Below are 17456 nucleotides of genomic sequence, written 5' to 3'. Positions count from 1 at the left end.
AGCAGCTCACATACAAAAAAACCAGGAAGATTGGCCACAGATGTTAGCTCAGGACAAATCCTCCTCAGGGGGGAAAAAGGATACTTAAATTAGTAGGTCATGCACCTCTTTGAGAATCTGATGAAGACTATGATGTATTTTGGTGTGTGTATATATAATGTGATCTAAAACACACATATAGACAGTATATATAAATGATACATATATAATTAATATATATACACATATATAGACAATGTGTATATACACAGACAATACATATACACATATATAAACAATGGAAATAATCTTGTATACAATTTACGGGAGCTCACAGACTGCCCTATGTCTAACCTTGGACCCCAGGTTGAGAATCCTGCTTTAAATCATTCTTAGACTAATCTTTTATTTTACAAAGGTGTGTAATCCCTCTGGTCATTGAATCTCCTAGCACCTTATTGGTGTTATAGGTAGATTAAAATAATGCAAAATTTAGATTGTAGGTCTAAATCAGAAAGATAGGTGGTGTCGTCTTCCCCCCCATCAGTGACATTTGAACAAAAGAGGAAGAAAGAATCACTGTAGAGTAAGTATGCCCCCACAAAATTACATGGATATACATCTTAATTTGTTGCCGTAGTGCTCATCAGTTATAATAAAAGTCACATTTTGTTTTGTAATATGGAAAGTGAATGAAAAACTGACTGGTACCCCTTTAATGTTGGTTATATGCAGTTTATCTTGTTTAATATTTGGTCTCTTAGAGGCTGTCTTTGCTTCATGTCCATGTACTCATTTAACATAATTACTGAGCATCTACTGTGTGCTAGTAGTTGTTCCAGAGAGTATAGCAATTCATAAGACAAGTTTGTATTCTGCTAGATTGTATATTTCAGTGAGGAAGACAGATAGTAAATAAATATACTAGTACATACATTTAATACAATTTCAGGTAGTGATGTTAAGTGCAGAAAAATAAAGCTGGGAAAGGAGATAATAGAGCATGGCGGAGTAGGGCACTGCTATTTTAGATAGTTTAGTTAGGGAGATTTGAGTGAAGTTGGTCGAGGCAGGTGTGGGGAGAGCCATGGGAAGATCTGACGGAAGGAGTGCAAAGGCCTTAGTAAAATGTCTCAAGGAAAAGCAAAAAGGCCAGTAAGGGGAGAGTGCAGAGTAGTCATAGATAAGTCCAGAAAAGTAGAATGAGTTTGTATAGAGCCACGTAGGCCAGGAAAAGTTATTTGAATTTGTTCTGGCTACCCCAGACCAATTAAATCAATTTCTGGCGGTAGGCCCTAAGCATTGGTATTTTTTCAAAGCTCCTCTGGTGAGTCTAATAATAAACAACCAAGATTGAGAACCACTGGCCCCAGAGTGAATGAGAATAGCTAAAGGAAAGAGAGCTGGGAACTGAGCCTTAGAACCCTTCTGTACTTAGAGATGATTGGAGATTGAGAACAAGAGAGCAGAACAGCCAGCAGAAGACTAAGGCTAGTGTAGAATGAGGAACACAAGGAGACTGTGGTGTCCTGGAAGCCAAGTAAAAGAAATGTTTTAAGAAAGACCTGCCAGTGAGAATAAGAATTCAGATTCAAACAATGGGCTTTGAAGTCTGTGCTGTTAATGCTTAGTGCATGCTGTACCGAGTAGTGCAGAGTTGATTTGGTAGCTCTGCTTTATGTCCTTAGTGTATAGCCCTCATCCTCAGGGTACAGGGCAACATCTTCGTTTTAAGTAGAAGCCTAACAAGATGGAGGAAGAGACTAGGAAGAAGGAGCAAAGGAAGATTTTCTTAGTTGCTGCGGGATAATTCTGTTTACATCTTATTGGCCAGAGCTTGGGCCTGCTCTACCTAGCTGCAAAGGAAGCTGGCAAATGTAGTATATTTTAGGCAGCTGTGTGCCCAGTTAAGCATACCTATTGAAGAAGGGGAGAAGGAATATTGGGCAAACACTTACTGTCTCTGCCACATCAAGTGTCACTAAAGTGTACAAATGATGTCAGCTTAAGTTAATCAATAAAAAATTAAAAATCAGTTATTGTTTGAAAGGACTGCATTTTATGAAAAAAAAAAAAACAAAGTAAATTTTTGACAGTGGCCTTAGTTTTGTCACATGCATTCAATATTGTATGCAAACTAAATTTATTTGAGCAGTAAGAATTGCTTAATGTATGAACATGATACTTAGTGTCTCTCCTTAGTTAATTTTTCTTTCTTTCAGTGAAGGGGATGTTTTGAGTTTGCATCTGCTTCAGCTGGCCTTTGGTGATAGAAAGTGTTTGGCATCAGGACAAATCTTATATGAGGTAAATGGTAATGGTAATATGGGTTCATATTACCATTTTGTTCATTGTTGGCCTATTTTAAGTCTTTGTTTTAAGATATTAAGATATTGAGAAGTTATTCTTATTTCCAAGTTAATACTATATTCATAATATAATGGGAAAAGTATTAGATTAGGGATCGGGAGACTAGCTGTTTTACCAAGGTAGCACTCCTAACTGCCGTAGGCATCATTTTCCTCTAAAAGACTCAAGCTTGTGACCTAATTGGTAACCCCATTAGTTCCCCCAAAAGTGGGGGAAAATAACCCCACTTTGTTGCTGTAACATGTCATGCAGTAAACTGTGGGGTGACTTTATAAACAATCTTGCCGTTTGCAATTGCAGAATATGGTAATGCATCTAGACTTAAACATGACTATTTTTCTGGCTGAATTTTTGAGGAAATACTGGGGGCACTACTGATAGCCATGTTTGGTGAACCCTCACATTCCTTTCTCTAGAACAGACTTTCTTAATCTACTGTTTGTGGATGCATGGATGGGTTTTAGGGAATCCATGAAGTGCCTTAATTATGTGTGGCATTTTTATGATTAAGCTTTTTATTGGGGAAAGTTTCGTAGCTTTTGTCATATTCTTAAAGGGATCGATGAGCAAAAAATTTAAGAACTACTATTCTAGAGCAAGAATTTCAGTGAGAACATAGGAATAGGTTTGCTAGCCTAGAGTATATGTATATATAATTTTTATGGTTAGTCCAGGTTATACTACAAACAATGGTGAATGAAGGTTCCCAAGTTTGATAACAGCTTTAGAAGATTTTTTGGTAATTATTTTTGAGAGACTAAATTTAGCTTTTTATTTGTGTTTATGCTATGTAAAATTTTAGAGCCCTTTTTAGTGATGTGTTTTCTTCATTCTTTAACTTTTTTGTGTTTTCTTTGTATTGTGTGAGAAATCTTTAAATTTGGAGAACATTTAACTTCAGAATGATTTTTTGCTTAGAATCCTATTAAGATAGATTTGTGTACATTTTATGTTTCAGGGGTTAGAGTACTGTGAAGAAAGATACACACTGGACCTCACAGGTGGCGTGTTTCCTTTGAGAGGACAAACTAGCAATACCAAACTGTTGGGATGCCAGAGTATAGAGAAATTTCGATCTCATGGTGACAGGGAGGACAGTGTGAATGAAGGTTGGTTAAAAGTACTATTATTTATCATGTGAATGCTTGATTTAAGATTTATGACAGGTATTAGTTTCTAGCATTTGTACTTTTGGCAGTTAAAAAATTGAAATACTAATTACGGGATTTATTCATATCTCTGTGAGATACTAGGTACTTCTTGCTCTCTAGATTGCTATGTGGAACTCAAGAATTAAATAGATTAAGGAAATGAGGGACCTTTGTATTTTAATCCAGCTCTTAAAACAGACAAAACGAAAGTGATCTCTAGTTTTGACTAGTATGAATAGTCTTTGAATAGTCTATGAATGTTTCCATCTGTGTATTTTTTGAGTCATATATGTCAAATATGCCTTGGTTGCCTTGAATTTTTTCTCTGTCTCCCGTAGTGTTAGCCATTTTTCCTGGTAAACATCCTGGCATAGTAAAAAATTGCATAGATTTCAGAACCCAACATGGATTCAGATCCCAGTTCTGTCACCACTTGTGACCTTTAACAAATTATTTAACATTTCTGAGCCTCTGTTTCCCCATCTGTGAGGGGGATAATTCAGTTCTACCTTTTGCCAGAGGATGGTTGTGAGGATTAAATGTGATGATGTGGTAGGTGTCTTCAGTTGTGGGAATGTTCACTGGGGCCCTGGTTGTGTTCGTGTTCTTACTGAGATTCCTTCTCATGATTAGCTCATCCGTCCCAGAGAAGTCCTTTGTCCTAGTCCTCACCTGTTGTGTTTGTGACCTGGTTTTCACATCCAACAAACCTTGTCGAAAACAGGACTTCGCAAACTCTCCCTTCTTATTCCTCACTCACATCTTCACTTCTTCCTTCTTATATTTCCCATTAGTTGTGTCTCAGACTTTTACTTTCCTCTTTGTTTCTGTTGATGTCTCTTACTTTGTTCCTGTGTTTCCATTGCAGCCACCGTCTAAGTACTTGTCCTTTTTTCCCCCGTTACCATGTAGCTAGATCAGTTCTTCTCAACTAGAATTCCTCTAAAGAATTGAACTCTAATGCCTAAAGGCATCCATTTTAGGTATTGATATTCTCTGGTACTAGCTATGTATCCGTCTTGGGAGAATATCCATTCAAATCATTTTCTACTTTTACTTCCAATATCTCAAGGTTACCAAGTGTTAACTGAAAACAAGCCAGGATACAACTTTTCTGATAAGTACTTTTTAATAAGGTCTTCTTGAAATAGAAAAACAGTCAAGATACAAGTGCATGAATCTCTTCTTAAAGAATAAATGATAGAAATGTCTTTTGACAAATCAAATCAAGTATAAATTAAACCTCTTAATTTGTGAGAAAATCTTGCTGTAATTGTGTTTGAGGGACTTTACTGTGAGATCATTTACTCTATTTTTAAAAATTATCTTCTTTTGTTTTAGCTCTGTCTCCTGACACTAGTGTTTCAGTCTTTACCTGGCAGGTGAACATATATGGACAGGGAAAGCCTTCTATGTATTTAGGGCTTTTTGATATAAATCGTTGGTATCATGCACAAATGCCGGATTCGTTAAGGTATGATTTCTTTTTGTTTCTCTTTTTTTTTTTTGGTATTTGTATGTGTAGCAGTTTAGTAACTTAATAATTTTGTGAAATTTTCTTTAGGTCAGGAGAATATCTCCATAATTGCTCTTATTTTGCCTTGTGGTCACTGGACGCTGTTGTAAGTAGGACTTCTCCACATTACGTCTTGGATATATTAGTACATGAGAGAAGCTTAAGCCGAGGCCTTCCTCCTTCATATCCACCTCCTGAGCAGTTTTTTAACCCAAGTACTTATAATTTTGGTATGTATTTCCTTAGCATTAACTTTTGAGAAAAATAACGTGTAAGAGTATGTACTTGTGTGTAGTTTATATATAGTATTATGTGTTCATATCTCATTATTGTTAGTTAATATATGGATAACTTAGGAAATTAATTTGGTATATATACCTGAGAAATTTAATACTTACATATTTTATAAAGAAATTATCTCTATTTTGAATTTGCTAGAAAAGATTAACTATTTCACATTTAGTGCATTTGTGGTAAGGTTTGGTATCTTATTGGGAAAGAAAAACTTAGAAAAATTATTTTAAAATGGATTATACGTGATAATTTGATACCTTGCCTAGCAATCCGTTGTTAGGATAAATTTTGTTTTGTTAATGCCATCTGAAATATAATATGTAAGTGGGTTTTTTTTTAATGTCTTTTTTAGATGCTACTTGTTTGTTAAACTCAGGAGTTGTTCATATAACTTGTACTGGCTTTCAGAAGGAGGTAGGTAACAACTAAGTGTGGATGGAGTGTTTCTTATTGAACTGAAGTCAGATCATGGGTTTAAATTCTGTTTAGTGTTAATCATATAAACTTGTTTCAGCTTAAATGGTATCTTCTAGGTTTGTGAGATGAGCTGCTAGTTGCATCAGTTACTGATGGCAGCCTGCCAGAGGAGGAATTGGGGTATTTCTGGCAGCTTTCTGTGGATGTTAGCTAGTTGATAATAATGAAGTGGGTCAGTGCCTTATCACATCCCTTTTTATCCATCCTCTTAATTCCCCTCTTTATTCTCAGAAAACTTACAAATAAATGTAATAATGCAAAGAAGGTACCTAGCACAGTGGCACAGCGCCTGGAACAGAGTGGGTGATAACTATATGTTGAAAAATAGTTTTCTAGGAAAACACAAAGTGGCAGACCTTTTAATTGATAATCAGCTAGATGTGGATGAATGCCATATTTATACTTGATATCAGATCTCTTTCACATTAGACCAAGAGGAATAAGCTGCAAGGTTTTTGTGTGTGTGTGTGTGTGTGTGTGTGTGTGTGTGTGTGTGTGTCAAGTTGATTAAGATCTGTCACCAAGTCTATTAGACCTTTCAAGGTTAACTTTCAGAAAAACATGTAGGTTACCTAAAATGCCCCTATCATTGTTATTATTTATAACTAGCAAGCATTGGTTTAACTCAAGAACCTATAAACCCTTTTCCTTGCAAGAAGTACAGAAATGTAGTCATCCACAACTCCTGTTCAGTGTTTTTTAGTTTTGTTCAAAATATTAAATGTAAAGTAGGGTAATGAGTTCATTAATTATTCTTAAATATGATTATTTGAATTGAGTATTGATTTACATCTTATTAATCAATCTGTTACAGACCTTAACTTTTTTAAAGAAATCAGGATCATCTCTCAATGAACTCATTCCTGATAGTTATAATCGATGTCTTGTGGCTGGCCTTCTGTCACCAAGACTTATTGATATTCAGCCTTCTAGTTTAAGTCAGGTAAGATGGTTTTTAACTGTGTTATTTCTTTTGGATCTTGCGCTGTTAGCTTTCTGTTATAATTAAAATCTATTAATTTCTGCAAAAGTAGACTAAGTACTATAATGCCCATTCTGCATGATCAGCAGCTCCAGTTTTGGGTTTGGCTTAAAATTCATACTTTCGGGACCCAGTAGGCCATAACTTGGCACCAGGTTCGCTTTGCTGTGTAGAAGAATATAGGACAGAAAACACATCATGGCTGCATCGGGCATGTCATGAGTAGAAGTTGTTACAACAGCCTAGGGGCCATTTTCCAGCATAGGTTCAAGAGAATGAGACCACATGAGTGGAAATCATTTTGACTAAGGTGACTCTCATGGTCTGTAGCAACAAAGTGTGGTCCCTGGCATCAGCTTCCCTGGTAACTTCCTAAAAGTGCAAGTTCTTAGTTCCTACCCTAGAGCTACTGAATCAGAAACTCTAAGAGTGGAGCCCAGCAAACTGTGGAATAAGCCCTTGGTGGGATTCTGATGCAGTGTTTTGAGAACCACTGCTTTGTAGAAACCAGTATCTTGTGAAGGCCTAATAGTGAATATTCCAAGTTCCTACAAAACAAGACAGTTACAAGAGTCAGGCTCAGTCACAGAAGCCAAAATCCTAACTTCCCAGTGGATATTTAGAGTCCACTCACAGTTTTCCTAGTCCCAATACATTTTACCAATTAAGGGACATTCTTATAATAAACAGTGTTGCCTGGTGACTACTCATAATTCACATTTATTTTAACTCAATATTTCCTAGTAAAATATGCTAAAAGAAAGTAAGCCAACCCCAGGTCATTTTCCCCTGGAGAAAGAGGAAATATTTTGTTAACTCTTTCTCCACAGGTAGTGTTTGAATTAAGTTATTTAAATAGGTACAGATATATAACAATGAATTGCTGGAAAAGAGTCTTTTAAATATCAGATGAAATGTAAATATAGCTTTTAGTGTTTTAACACGTACAGTTGGAATTTAATAATTTCATTTTTTCCTTTCCCTTCCCCCCTCCTTTTGTGTTATTGTACCTGTGTAAATATTCACTATGTAGTCACGTAGTGATCTATGTTAACATGTTTTGTTACATAACTTTCGTTTTTTCTTGGAGTTTCCAAGTGACCTTTTTAAACAAACAGACAAAAAAACCTTACCTAGTCTGTCGTTCACACCATCTTAGTTTCTTCTCCTCAGTTTGTTGTTGTTCTTTGTGGAACCCCATTAGACAAATGCTAACTATCCTGAATTGATCTTCTGTTAGTTTATCTTGGCTGTCCAACTGTTTCTCTCTTTTGCCTCTTGGTCTCCCTACTTTCTGGGAGATTCCTCGTCATTCTCCTTTCTTTCTCTTAGGTTTTTAAAAACAATTTGGCCCTAATTTTACATTTCTATGAGCTTTTATTCTTTGATCATCCTTTTTTAGTGTTGTGATCTATATTATGTTCTGAACTAAATAGTGTTCTCATCTATTTTATGTTTATATCTTCTCCTGTCTATGTATGTTTAAAGTTTTATTTAGTTCCCTACATTATCTCTGTTTTCTCTGGAGTCTTTTATATTACTTTAGTCTTTTTGATGCAGGTGGCTGGCTGTCTTAAAACGTTTGGTGGTCCTTAGTTGTCTGTTTACACATAAAGTGAATCGATTACAGATTATAAGCTCTCTTTTGTGTGGGTAGGGTTCATCCAGAGGGATCTTTTACCTTAGGTTGACAGGTTGGATGTGCACCATTTCAGTAGGGAAACCCCAGATTTTTTCCAGGGCCATTCAGTTTTTCCAGAGGTCTGTCAGGCTGGCCTCCACAGTTCGTTGCTGCAGGGTAAGAGAAGGGTGAGACTGTCCGTTCCACATACTAAATTTTAACTCATTGACTGTTTTCAGCCCCATGCTTTGACCACCTTTTTCCCCCTCTTTACTCTGAACCTGGTTTCCCCAAGAACTTAGTCTAATAGGATTCTGAGAGCCAAACTGGCTTATTCTCATCTGTCGTTCCCCTCACTGGGGCCTTCAGGTCATGGTTTCCTTCACACTGCTGAATTAGTCACCTTTCCTCTACTCATGACTGCTTTTCACAAATCTTGTTATCTTATCCCATGAACCTTCTCTTCTCTTTTCTTTGTCCTTGTTGATGTATACATTTGTTTACTCTTTACAGTCATTTAGTAAGGTCTGGTGATGATAGAGGGGCAGGAGATAAATCCCGGTAATGTGGCATTTCATCTTTAGCCACAAGTAACAATTTTTTTTTTTTTTAAGAAAAAGGCTAAAGCAGTTTATTAGATTTCTTTTGTTCATTGTGAGTAATATAGACTTTCTAGCCCGTCTGCTGTGTGAGAGTTCTAGAAGAATTGTTAATACATTGTGCATAAGAGATCTTTTCTTTCTGTGTAATGGCCCAAGAATAATATTGAGTTACATTTGATAAAACAGGGTAATCTAACTATGGGCTGTTGATTTCTAACCATATGCTTTTAAGCTGGTAGTCTTCCATTTTCCTTCCCCCAAAGAAAACAAGAAAGTAGAAAACCATGAGATTCGAAGTGCCTTTATGCTGCTCTGAGTTAGGTTCATTAAAAGACGTCAGGTAGTTTTGCCCTGGTGGCCCTGCTCCTAGGGCGCTCGGGTCAGGGATTGGAACTGACTGCGTTCCCTGCCAGAGGCTCCACATTGGTGATGGCTGGGGACTGCTCATCCTCCTCAAGGACTTGAGCACTGTAGAGCTCCATTCAATGTTTTACTTTAGGGAACTTAATACTGACTTTTTTTCTGATTATATGTTATCAAATTTAGTTAACACAATATGTAAATTTTAAAAAGATAAATGAAAGAAAAAATTATCTGTAATTCAACCATGTTGATAAAACAGCATTTAATGTTTTCTATGATTATTTTAAACCTGATAATCTAACCCATATTGTTTTTTTCTAATTATATAAAAAAATACATGAATAGTTTGAATTGAGAAAATTGGCTAAAATGTATGGAAGCCTATAAATATTGACATTTTGTTGACCATTTTTTCATATATCTTTTTCTCTTTTAACTCCATTCCTAGAACAGGCCAAATTAAGCCATATTCTTTAGTGATGCATACAGAGGTAAAACAAAAAGAAGAGTGAGGAAACGATTACTTCAAGAGGCAGGAGAGTGGTTGCCATGGAGAATAGGAGGGGTGGGTGGGATTTGCTTTTGATCAGGTAGGAGAAGAGAGGGCTTCTGAGGTACTGGCAGATATTCTGTCTAGACCTGGGTCATGGTTTTATCAGTGTTCACTTTGTAATTACTTGTTAGTTTGTGTATATGGTGTGTATACTTTTCTTTCACATATCACTTTATATATCCTTCCATATACATGAAATGGATGATAATCACGTATGCAATTTCATATATTTTTTGGCCAATCAGGATTTATTCTTCTATTAGTTACATAGTTATGGGTTTTACCTTTTCTCTTACTGGATTGTCTTTCTGTTTTAGAAATTCTTTGTAAAGTATATAGGTATCTACCCTTTCTGTCATAAATCTTAGCTGTTTCTCCAATTGTTTTCCTCTGGATTGTTTTATACTGTCTTTTACCACATGCAAATTAATATTTTTATAGTCAAATGCATTTTTTTTTTTAAGTTTTTTTTTCCCTCTTTCCTCTCCAAAGCCCCCCATTACATAGTTGTGTATTTAGTTGTGGGTCCTTCTAGTTGTGCTATGTGGGACGCTGCCTCAGCATGGCCTGACAAGCGGTGCCGTGTCTGTGCCCAGGACTCGAAACCGGCGAAACCCTGGGACACCGAAGCAGGGTGCTCGAACTCAAGGGCTCAGCCACGAGGCCAGCCCCTCAAATGCATTTTTATAGCTCTGGCTTAAAAAACCTTCCTAACACTTAAATGTTTCTTCAGCGTTTAAGGCTTTAATTCATCTTTGTCTATCAAATCAGATAAAGGCTCAGCTTTCTTTTTCTCAGATGATTAGTCCAGCTGTGATACACCATTTATAAAATAGAAGACCGAGTATCCTGTTCTTGTGCTACTGAAGTACCACATTTTTCTGATTTTATGGCCATATATACTGGGTTCTGTCTCTGGGTTTTTATTTTGTTCCATTAATCTGGTTATCTATTTCTATGCTATTTTAATATACTGCTTTGATATTTGGTAATGCAATCCTCTTTTTTCTATAATTTTTTGGCAGTTCATAGGCATTTATTCTTTTGTATTTAGTGTAAGATGATTTTATCTGTTAGCCCATTGGAATTCTTTTTGACATTTTATTATATTTACATATTAATTTTGGTAAGAATTGACATTTTTATATTCATCCCATCCAAGTCTAAATGATGTATCTTTCCATTTATTCAGGATTTGTTTTACGTCTATCGGTAAGAGTTGATGATTATTTTCTTGTTGGTTTCTTTCTATTTTTATCTCTGTTTTATAGTTTTACTCTTTATGAGTAGAACATTTTTCCCATATTCATTTCTAGATGGTCATTGCCAGTACATAAAAATGCAGTTGATTTTTGTATTATCTTTTTGATATCTACTTAACTAAATTTGAATCGCTTGGAATTTCAAGGTATGAAATCATCAACAAATACAGGCTTTTTTCTCCCTCCGTTTTTGTTTATTACTTTATTTTCTCATAGCATTTGGTAGGACCTTTACAAACTATAGAAAAATAATAGTACTCACCGACACTCTTGCTTTGTCCCGAATTTTAACGTAAATTGCTTTACTGAGTCTCCATTGAAAAATCCTGCTTTTCTTAGTTTAGGGGAACCTTTATTCCTGTTTAACTCATCTCTTTATTCATATGATTCCTTTTTTTAAAATCTTTGCTGCTGTAATAAATGAATTTCATAGATTTCTCTATTAAGACTTAGAATGATTTTTTTAAAATAACAGCTTTATTGAGATGTAATTCTTAAAACATACAATTCACATAAAGTGTATAATTGAATGGTTTTTAGTATGTTAATGGAGTTGTGTGACTGTCACCACATTCAATTTTAGAACATTTTTTATCACCTCCCAACAAGACCCATACCCATTAGCAGTCTCTCCCTTTCCCTCCCCTCTCTCCCCCAGCCTTTGGTAACCACTAATCTGCTTGCTTTCTTCATAGATTTACTTCTTCTAGACATTTCATATAAATGGAATCAATAGTATATAATCTTTTGTGATTGGCCTCTTTGACTTAGTGTGTTTTCCAGGTTCATTCATGTTGTACCATGTATCAGTATTTTATCTCATCTTATGGTTGTATGATATTCCACTGTATGAGTATACCACATTTTATTTATCTGTTCTTCAGTTGATGGGCATTTGAGTTGCTTCCCCTTTTTTTGGCTATTATGAATAATGTTGCTTCATGTATAGTTTTTGTGTGGACATGTATTTTCATTTCTCTTGGGTGTGTGTACCTATGTGTGGAATTGCAGGTCATATGGTAACACTATATTTAAGATTTTGAGGAAGTACCAGACTGTTTTCCAAAGTGACTTTACCATTTTACATTTCCGCCAGCATATATGAGGATTCCAATTTTTCCACGTCATCACCAGTGCTCGTTATTGTCTTTCTCTTTATAGCCATCCTAGTGAGTCATAATGATTTTAAACCTTAAAAATTTTGTGTTCTGAACTAGAACTTACTCCCTCTGAGTCTGATCACATATTCTTTTTCTGTTTCATTTCTTTCCCTTTCTTCTTTTTCCTTTTTTTAAATGCATGGTTCAGGAGGAACAGTTAGAAGCTATATTGTCAGCAGCAATCCACACAAGTTCCCTGGGACTTTTGACAGGATGTATCACAAGGTGGATAGCAGAAGGTAAGATTATGATTTCTTTTTTTGGTGAGGAAGATTGTCCCTTGAGCTAATATCTGTGCCATTCTTCCTCTGTTTTGTATGTGGGACCACCTCTACAGCATGGCTTGGTGAGCGGTGTGTAGATCCACGCGTGGGATCAGAAACTGCAAACCCCAGGCTGCCAAAGCAGAGTGCACAAACTTAACCACTGTGCCATCAGGCTGGCCCCAAGATTATAATTTTTAACAATTGAAAAATTATGTTTGTATTTTTTAAGTTATCAATTCACTGTTTTGGGGGGGGGTTTGTTAAACTTTGAGGAATTGTACATTAACATGCTGTTGTAAAACGTAATATAGAGAGATCCTGTGTACCCTTTATCACATTTCCTCCCAATGGTAAGATCTGGCAAAACTCTAGTACAGTATCACAATCAGGATCCTCCATGTTGCCCTTTTATAGCCACACCTGCCTTCCACCCCCATCGCTAACCTCTGGCCACCATTAATCTATTCTCTATTTTTATAACTTTGTCATTTGAAAAATATTCGTAAATGAAATCATACTGTATGTAACCTTGTGGGATTGGCTCTGTTTCACTGAGCAAAATTCTCTGAGGATTCGTCCAAGTTGTGTGTATCACTCTCACTCTTTACAAACACATACTCCACACACACACATCATTTTTGTTCCAAACCATTTGAGAATAAGTTGAATCGTGCTTCTTTACTCATAAATATTTCAATATTATTTCCTTGTATAAACAAGGACATTCACTTAAAAAACCACTTTGCAGTTAATAAAAATCAAGAAAATTAACATTGATAACATGCTATTATCTAATCTGTAGACCTATGGGAGTCCCACTGATTGTCTCAGTAATGTTCTTTGTAGCATTTTTAGGGAGAGGGAATCCAGAATCCAATCTAGAATATACTTTGTATCATAGTTTTCATGTCTTTTTAATTTCTCTTAATCTTGTATAATTCCTAAGCCTTTGTCTTTCAAGAAATCGACATTTTTAAAGAGTATAAGCTTGTTGGTAGCCTGCCTTTCCGTTTGTGTTTGCTGACCTTTCCTCATGGTTAGGGCAGGTTTGGCGTTTCTCGGCACAGTACTGCGTGCAGTGATGTGCTCCCTGGTTCAGCGATGCCCTGCGAGGGCCTGCTACTAGTTTGTCTCCATTAGTGGTGATGCTCACATTGCTCACTTGGTTAGGGTGGTTTCTGTCAGGTTTCTCCTCTGAAAAGGTGTAAGTGTTTTGTTTATAATTAATAATCATTCTTTACCTTTTCCTTTCATATTTACAAATAAGAACAACCAAATTCTGCTGCTAATTTGCACTTTGTTCTTGAATGGACGTGGAATAAAGTGGTTCTCACAAAAGAGGAATTTGACAGACTATGTAAGTATTATATTTAAAAAACTCATCTCAGTTTATGTTTTAAGTATATAACAATAGTAATTTTTAATAATTTTGAAGTTGTAAACTTTTTAAAGAAGTCCCAGGAGAAAACTATTTCTTTTTACATTAGAGTGACAAAATTATTTTTTGACAAGACTTTGCAACCGGTTTTTAACCTGGCAGCATGTTGATATGTCCACAATAGCAAATTTCAGAATTATACTTTACTTATCTTTTCATCTTAGGAGTTTAATTTATAAAATATGCTGATGATGGTGTGAGGAGAATGTGCCAGTTAACTTCAGAAGCTCCTCTGCTTAGACATTCTCCGTTTAAAATGGTTATGAGTATAAAGAAGTTGAATAGCAGGGTAAAATCTCATCACCTCTATCTTCTACTAATTGATGTCACTGTCGGTCATGCCAAGTCATTTTTCTTCTTGACAGTCTTGTTTATTGGTCTGTTGTACGTTTTGAGTTTTGAGGTATCCTGTGAATGTGAAAAACCCATTATGCCCAATTAGTGCAAAAATAACGTTAAAGGTAATATATGATTGCCCTGTACATGAAAGTAAAATTTATTTGAAAGTATATATTTTTGTTATTTCTCTCATTCATTGCATTGTGGTGAATGAACAGAGGAACTTTTTTCTTTTTTGGAGGAAGATTAGCCCTGAGCTAACATCTGCTGCCAATCCTCCTCTTTTTTCTGAGGAAGACTGGCCCTGAGCTAACATCTGTGCCCATCTTCCTCCACTTTATATGTGGGCTGCCCACCACAGCATGGCTTGCCAAGCGGTGCTGTGTCCACACTTGGGATCCGAACCGGCAAACCCCAGGCTGCTGAAGTGGAACGTGTGCTCTTAACCGCTCTGCCACTGGGCCGGCCCCTGAACAAAGGAACTTTTAAAAAAAGTTATTCTTGGTAGAGGATTTTTTTTTTTTTTTTTTAAGGTTGACACCTGAGCTAACAACTGTTGCCAATCTTCTTTCTCTTTTTTTTTTTTTTCTCTTTTCTGCTTCTTCTCCCCTAATCCCCTCAGTACATAGTTGTATATTTTAGTTGTGGGTCCTTCTAGTTGTGGCATGTGGGACGCCACCTCAACGTGGCCTGATGAGCGGTGCCATGTCTGTGCCTAGGATCTGAACCAGCAAAACCCTGGGCTGCTGAAGCGGAGTGCGCGAACTTAACCACTCTGCCACTGGCTGGCCCCTGGTAGAGTATTTTTAAACCAACAAAATTTGATAGGAAGACATGGGGTTCTACAGTACTTTTAGGGCATGCTTATGAAACTATAAGCATGAAATAATTAATTTTAAATAAGTAATCAGTACAGTTGAAGTTTGGAACATCTGATAATTCAGAATCAGGATAAAAACTATTGTGTTTGAGAGGAAAATGTTTTCAGGGCTGATTATATAAGTTATGTAAAAAAAAATTAATTCAACTCAATTCATAGATTGTATGCCTTTTATTTTGCTTTCAGCATAATGCAGTGTTTCAGGGTTGAACTTGGATAAGGCAACCATTTTTACTGCCTTGAATTTCATTACTAGTTAATGGAGACTTTTTTTCCAAAAACTAAGAATAATTAAAATACAAAGCATAATTATTTTAAATATATTGTAAGTAAAGCAAATAATTTTATTTTAGGATGGATTTAGAATTAAGGTGTTTGTTTTCTGGTCCAATTACACATTAGATACTAATGTAATTAAATCTTATCTAAAAGATGTAACCTAGTGCAACTAAAATACTTTTCCCCCAAAAATGAATTTGTATACTCAGCCTTGAGTTTGAAATGAAAGGACAACCAAGTCTACAGTGAATTATAACAAACATGCAATTTTACTGTAACTGTCTTTATCTGAGTCTTAATTTTAGTGTTTCACTTTTAAAGATGAGGAAGAAGAAAGAGTTTATTTTATAAAGTATTAATCACAAAACAGCATGATGTATAAAAAATCTGATATAAAACATTTATTTGAAGGAGAAACATTTAATGAATATAACTGATTTCTAGTGAATCTACAGTTGAATCTGTATCGCTTTCCTCACATACTGCTTACCTCATTCTACATTTTTTAAAAATAATAATTTGTATCTGTCCCTTCTAGATTCCTTGAGAGTGTTTGCCATTTCAGGCTTATCTTGTAAATCTCATAGTGTATCGAATAATTCTGTGGTTAATAGAATTTGAATAATTTTGCGTTTGTGATTTTCACTAATTCAGATTTACTCTGGAAGCTAATCTTGTGTTTTACCCTGTCAGGTACACCGTTGTTTGACGGTTCGTGTCGCTTCATCGACTCGCAAACTATACAGTCTCTCCAGCAGTGCCATCTGCTTCTCAGCAACCTTAGTACAGTCTTAAGCTGTTTTGCAACGGAGGCCCAAGAGATCACCGAAAGAGGTGTGCTCTTTGACTTACGTAAATGAATGTTCTGTGAAATTTTATTTTGTGACTTCGAGAAAGAATAAATTTCCTATGTCTTAGATAGATCATTGTGCAGAGGCCATTATTTCTCAAATGCTAGTTGGTTTTTGGTTTTTTTAATGGAAATCTCCAGAATGTTATTAGATGTGCCATGAGCTCATGCTTAAATAAGCTTGGGAAATTTGGGGGTTAAGCTTAATGGTTGTTAAGTTGGTGTACTTCCAACAGAATTTCAAATTTTAAAATATGTAAGTTTTTATTCACAGAGGTCATTGTAATATTGTTTCTTGTTATTTAAACAAAACAATTTCATCTAAAGCCCTGGTTTGAATAACCCGTATTATTGATACTCTATTAGTTTGTATTCATGTATAAATTTGACTTCTGACGTTAACTAATGGAACTGTAGCTATAAGATGGAAGCATATTTATCTAAAATGTCTACTTTAGTCAGTGAGTTAATTCTTTTAGCACAAATTTTGAGATTGTTTCAGTTAAGTTTGTTCAAAAATACATACATATTGTTAAAAATCACCAAGTAATTGATTAGTTTTTGAAAACTGTTGAGTGTCTTGATTTTTCGTTTGTGGTTGATAAATTGGATATTAACTGACATTTAAATCTTCTTTATAGGTCGTATGGACTTAAGCAATAAGTGTATGGTTACCCAGCTCGTCTGTCAATATGCACAAGTGGTTCTTTGGTTCTCTCATTCTGGGCTTTTACCAGAGGGCTTAGGTAAAATATTTACTTAATCTATAGATATTAATTGAATCATTCTCAAATCTTTATAGTTTTGTTATGTGTTAATGTTTCAGGTTTCCTTGCTTCCACCACTTCACTCATGTCGTCTTCTACTCTTATCTTCTTTGCTTACATTCTTCCTTACTTTGTATCTTCAGTGCCTCACCCCATGCCTGATACACAGGTGTTCCGTACATATTTATTGAATTGACTAACATTTAGAAGGAAAGAATATTTGACAAAACATGGCTTCTGAAAATGGGTTCAGTGATGTCACCAGCTGTAATTTAGATCCATAGAACTATGAGTTTTATAATCTAAT

The 17456-nt window shown here is 35.6% G+C and overlaps 1 protein-coding gene across 2 annotated transcripts in view; it reads left to right on the top strand.

The window, feature by feature from the left end:
* Window positions 1-17456, top strand: part of AHCTF1 (AT-hook containing transcription factor 1) — an 88333-nt gene that overhangs the window by 30506 nt on the left and 40371 nt on the right. For both annotated transcript variants that reach the window (XM_023632558.2, XM_023632557.2), the window contains exons 7-16: window positions 2202-2286; window positions 3308-3458; window positions 4842-4974; window positions 5065-5246; window positions 5663-5724; window positions 6602-6730; window positions 12479-12569; window positions 13864-13953; window positions 16226-16366; window positions 17024-17128. In XM_023632558.2, coding sequence (XP_023488326.2) covers window positions 2202-2286; window positions 3308-3458; window positions 4842-4974; window positions 5065-5246; window positions 5663-5724; window positions 6602-6730; window positions 12479-12569; window positions 13864-13953; window positions 16226-16366; window positions 17024-17128 — 1169 coding nt within the window. The remainder of the gene's footprint in view (window positions 1-2201; window positions 2287-3307; window positions 3459-4841; window positions 4975-5064; window positions 5247-5662; window positions 5725-6601; window positions 6731-12478; window positions 12570-13863; window positions 13954-16225; window positions 16367-17023; window positions 17129-17456) is intronic.

The sequence above is a fragment of the Equus caballus genome, chromosome 30, assembly GCF_041296265.1.
Source record: "Equus caballus isolate H_3958 breed thoroughbred chromosome 30, TB-T2T, whole genome shotgun sequence".
Classification (NCBI taxonomy): Eukaryota; Metazoa; Chordata; class Mammalia; order Perissodactyla; family Equidae; genus Equus; species Equus caballus.
Note: the sequence above shows the minus strand (reverse complement) of the source record. Positions and strands in the feature narration are given on the sequence as shown.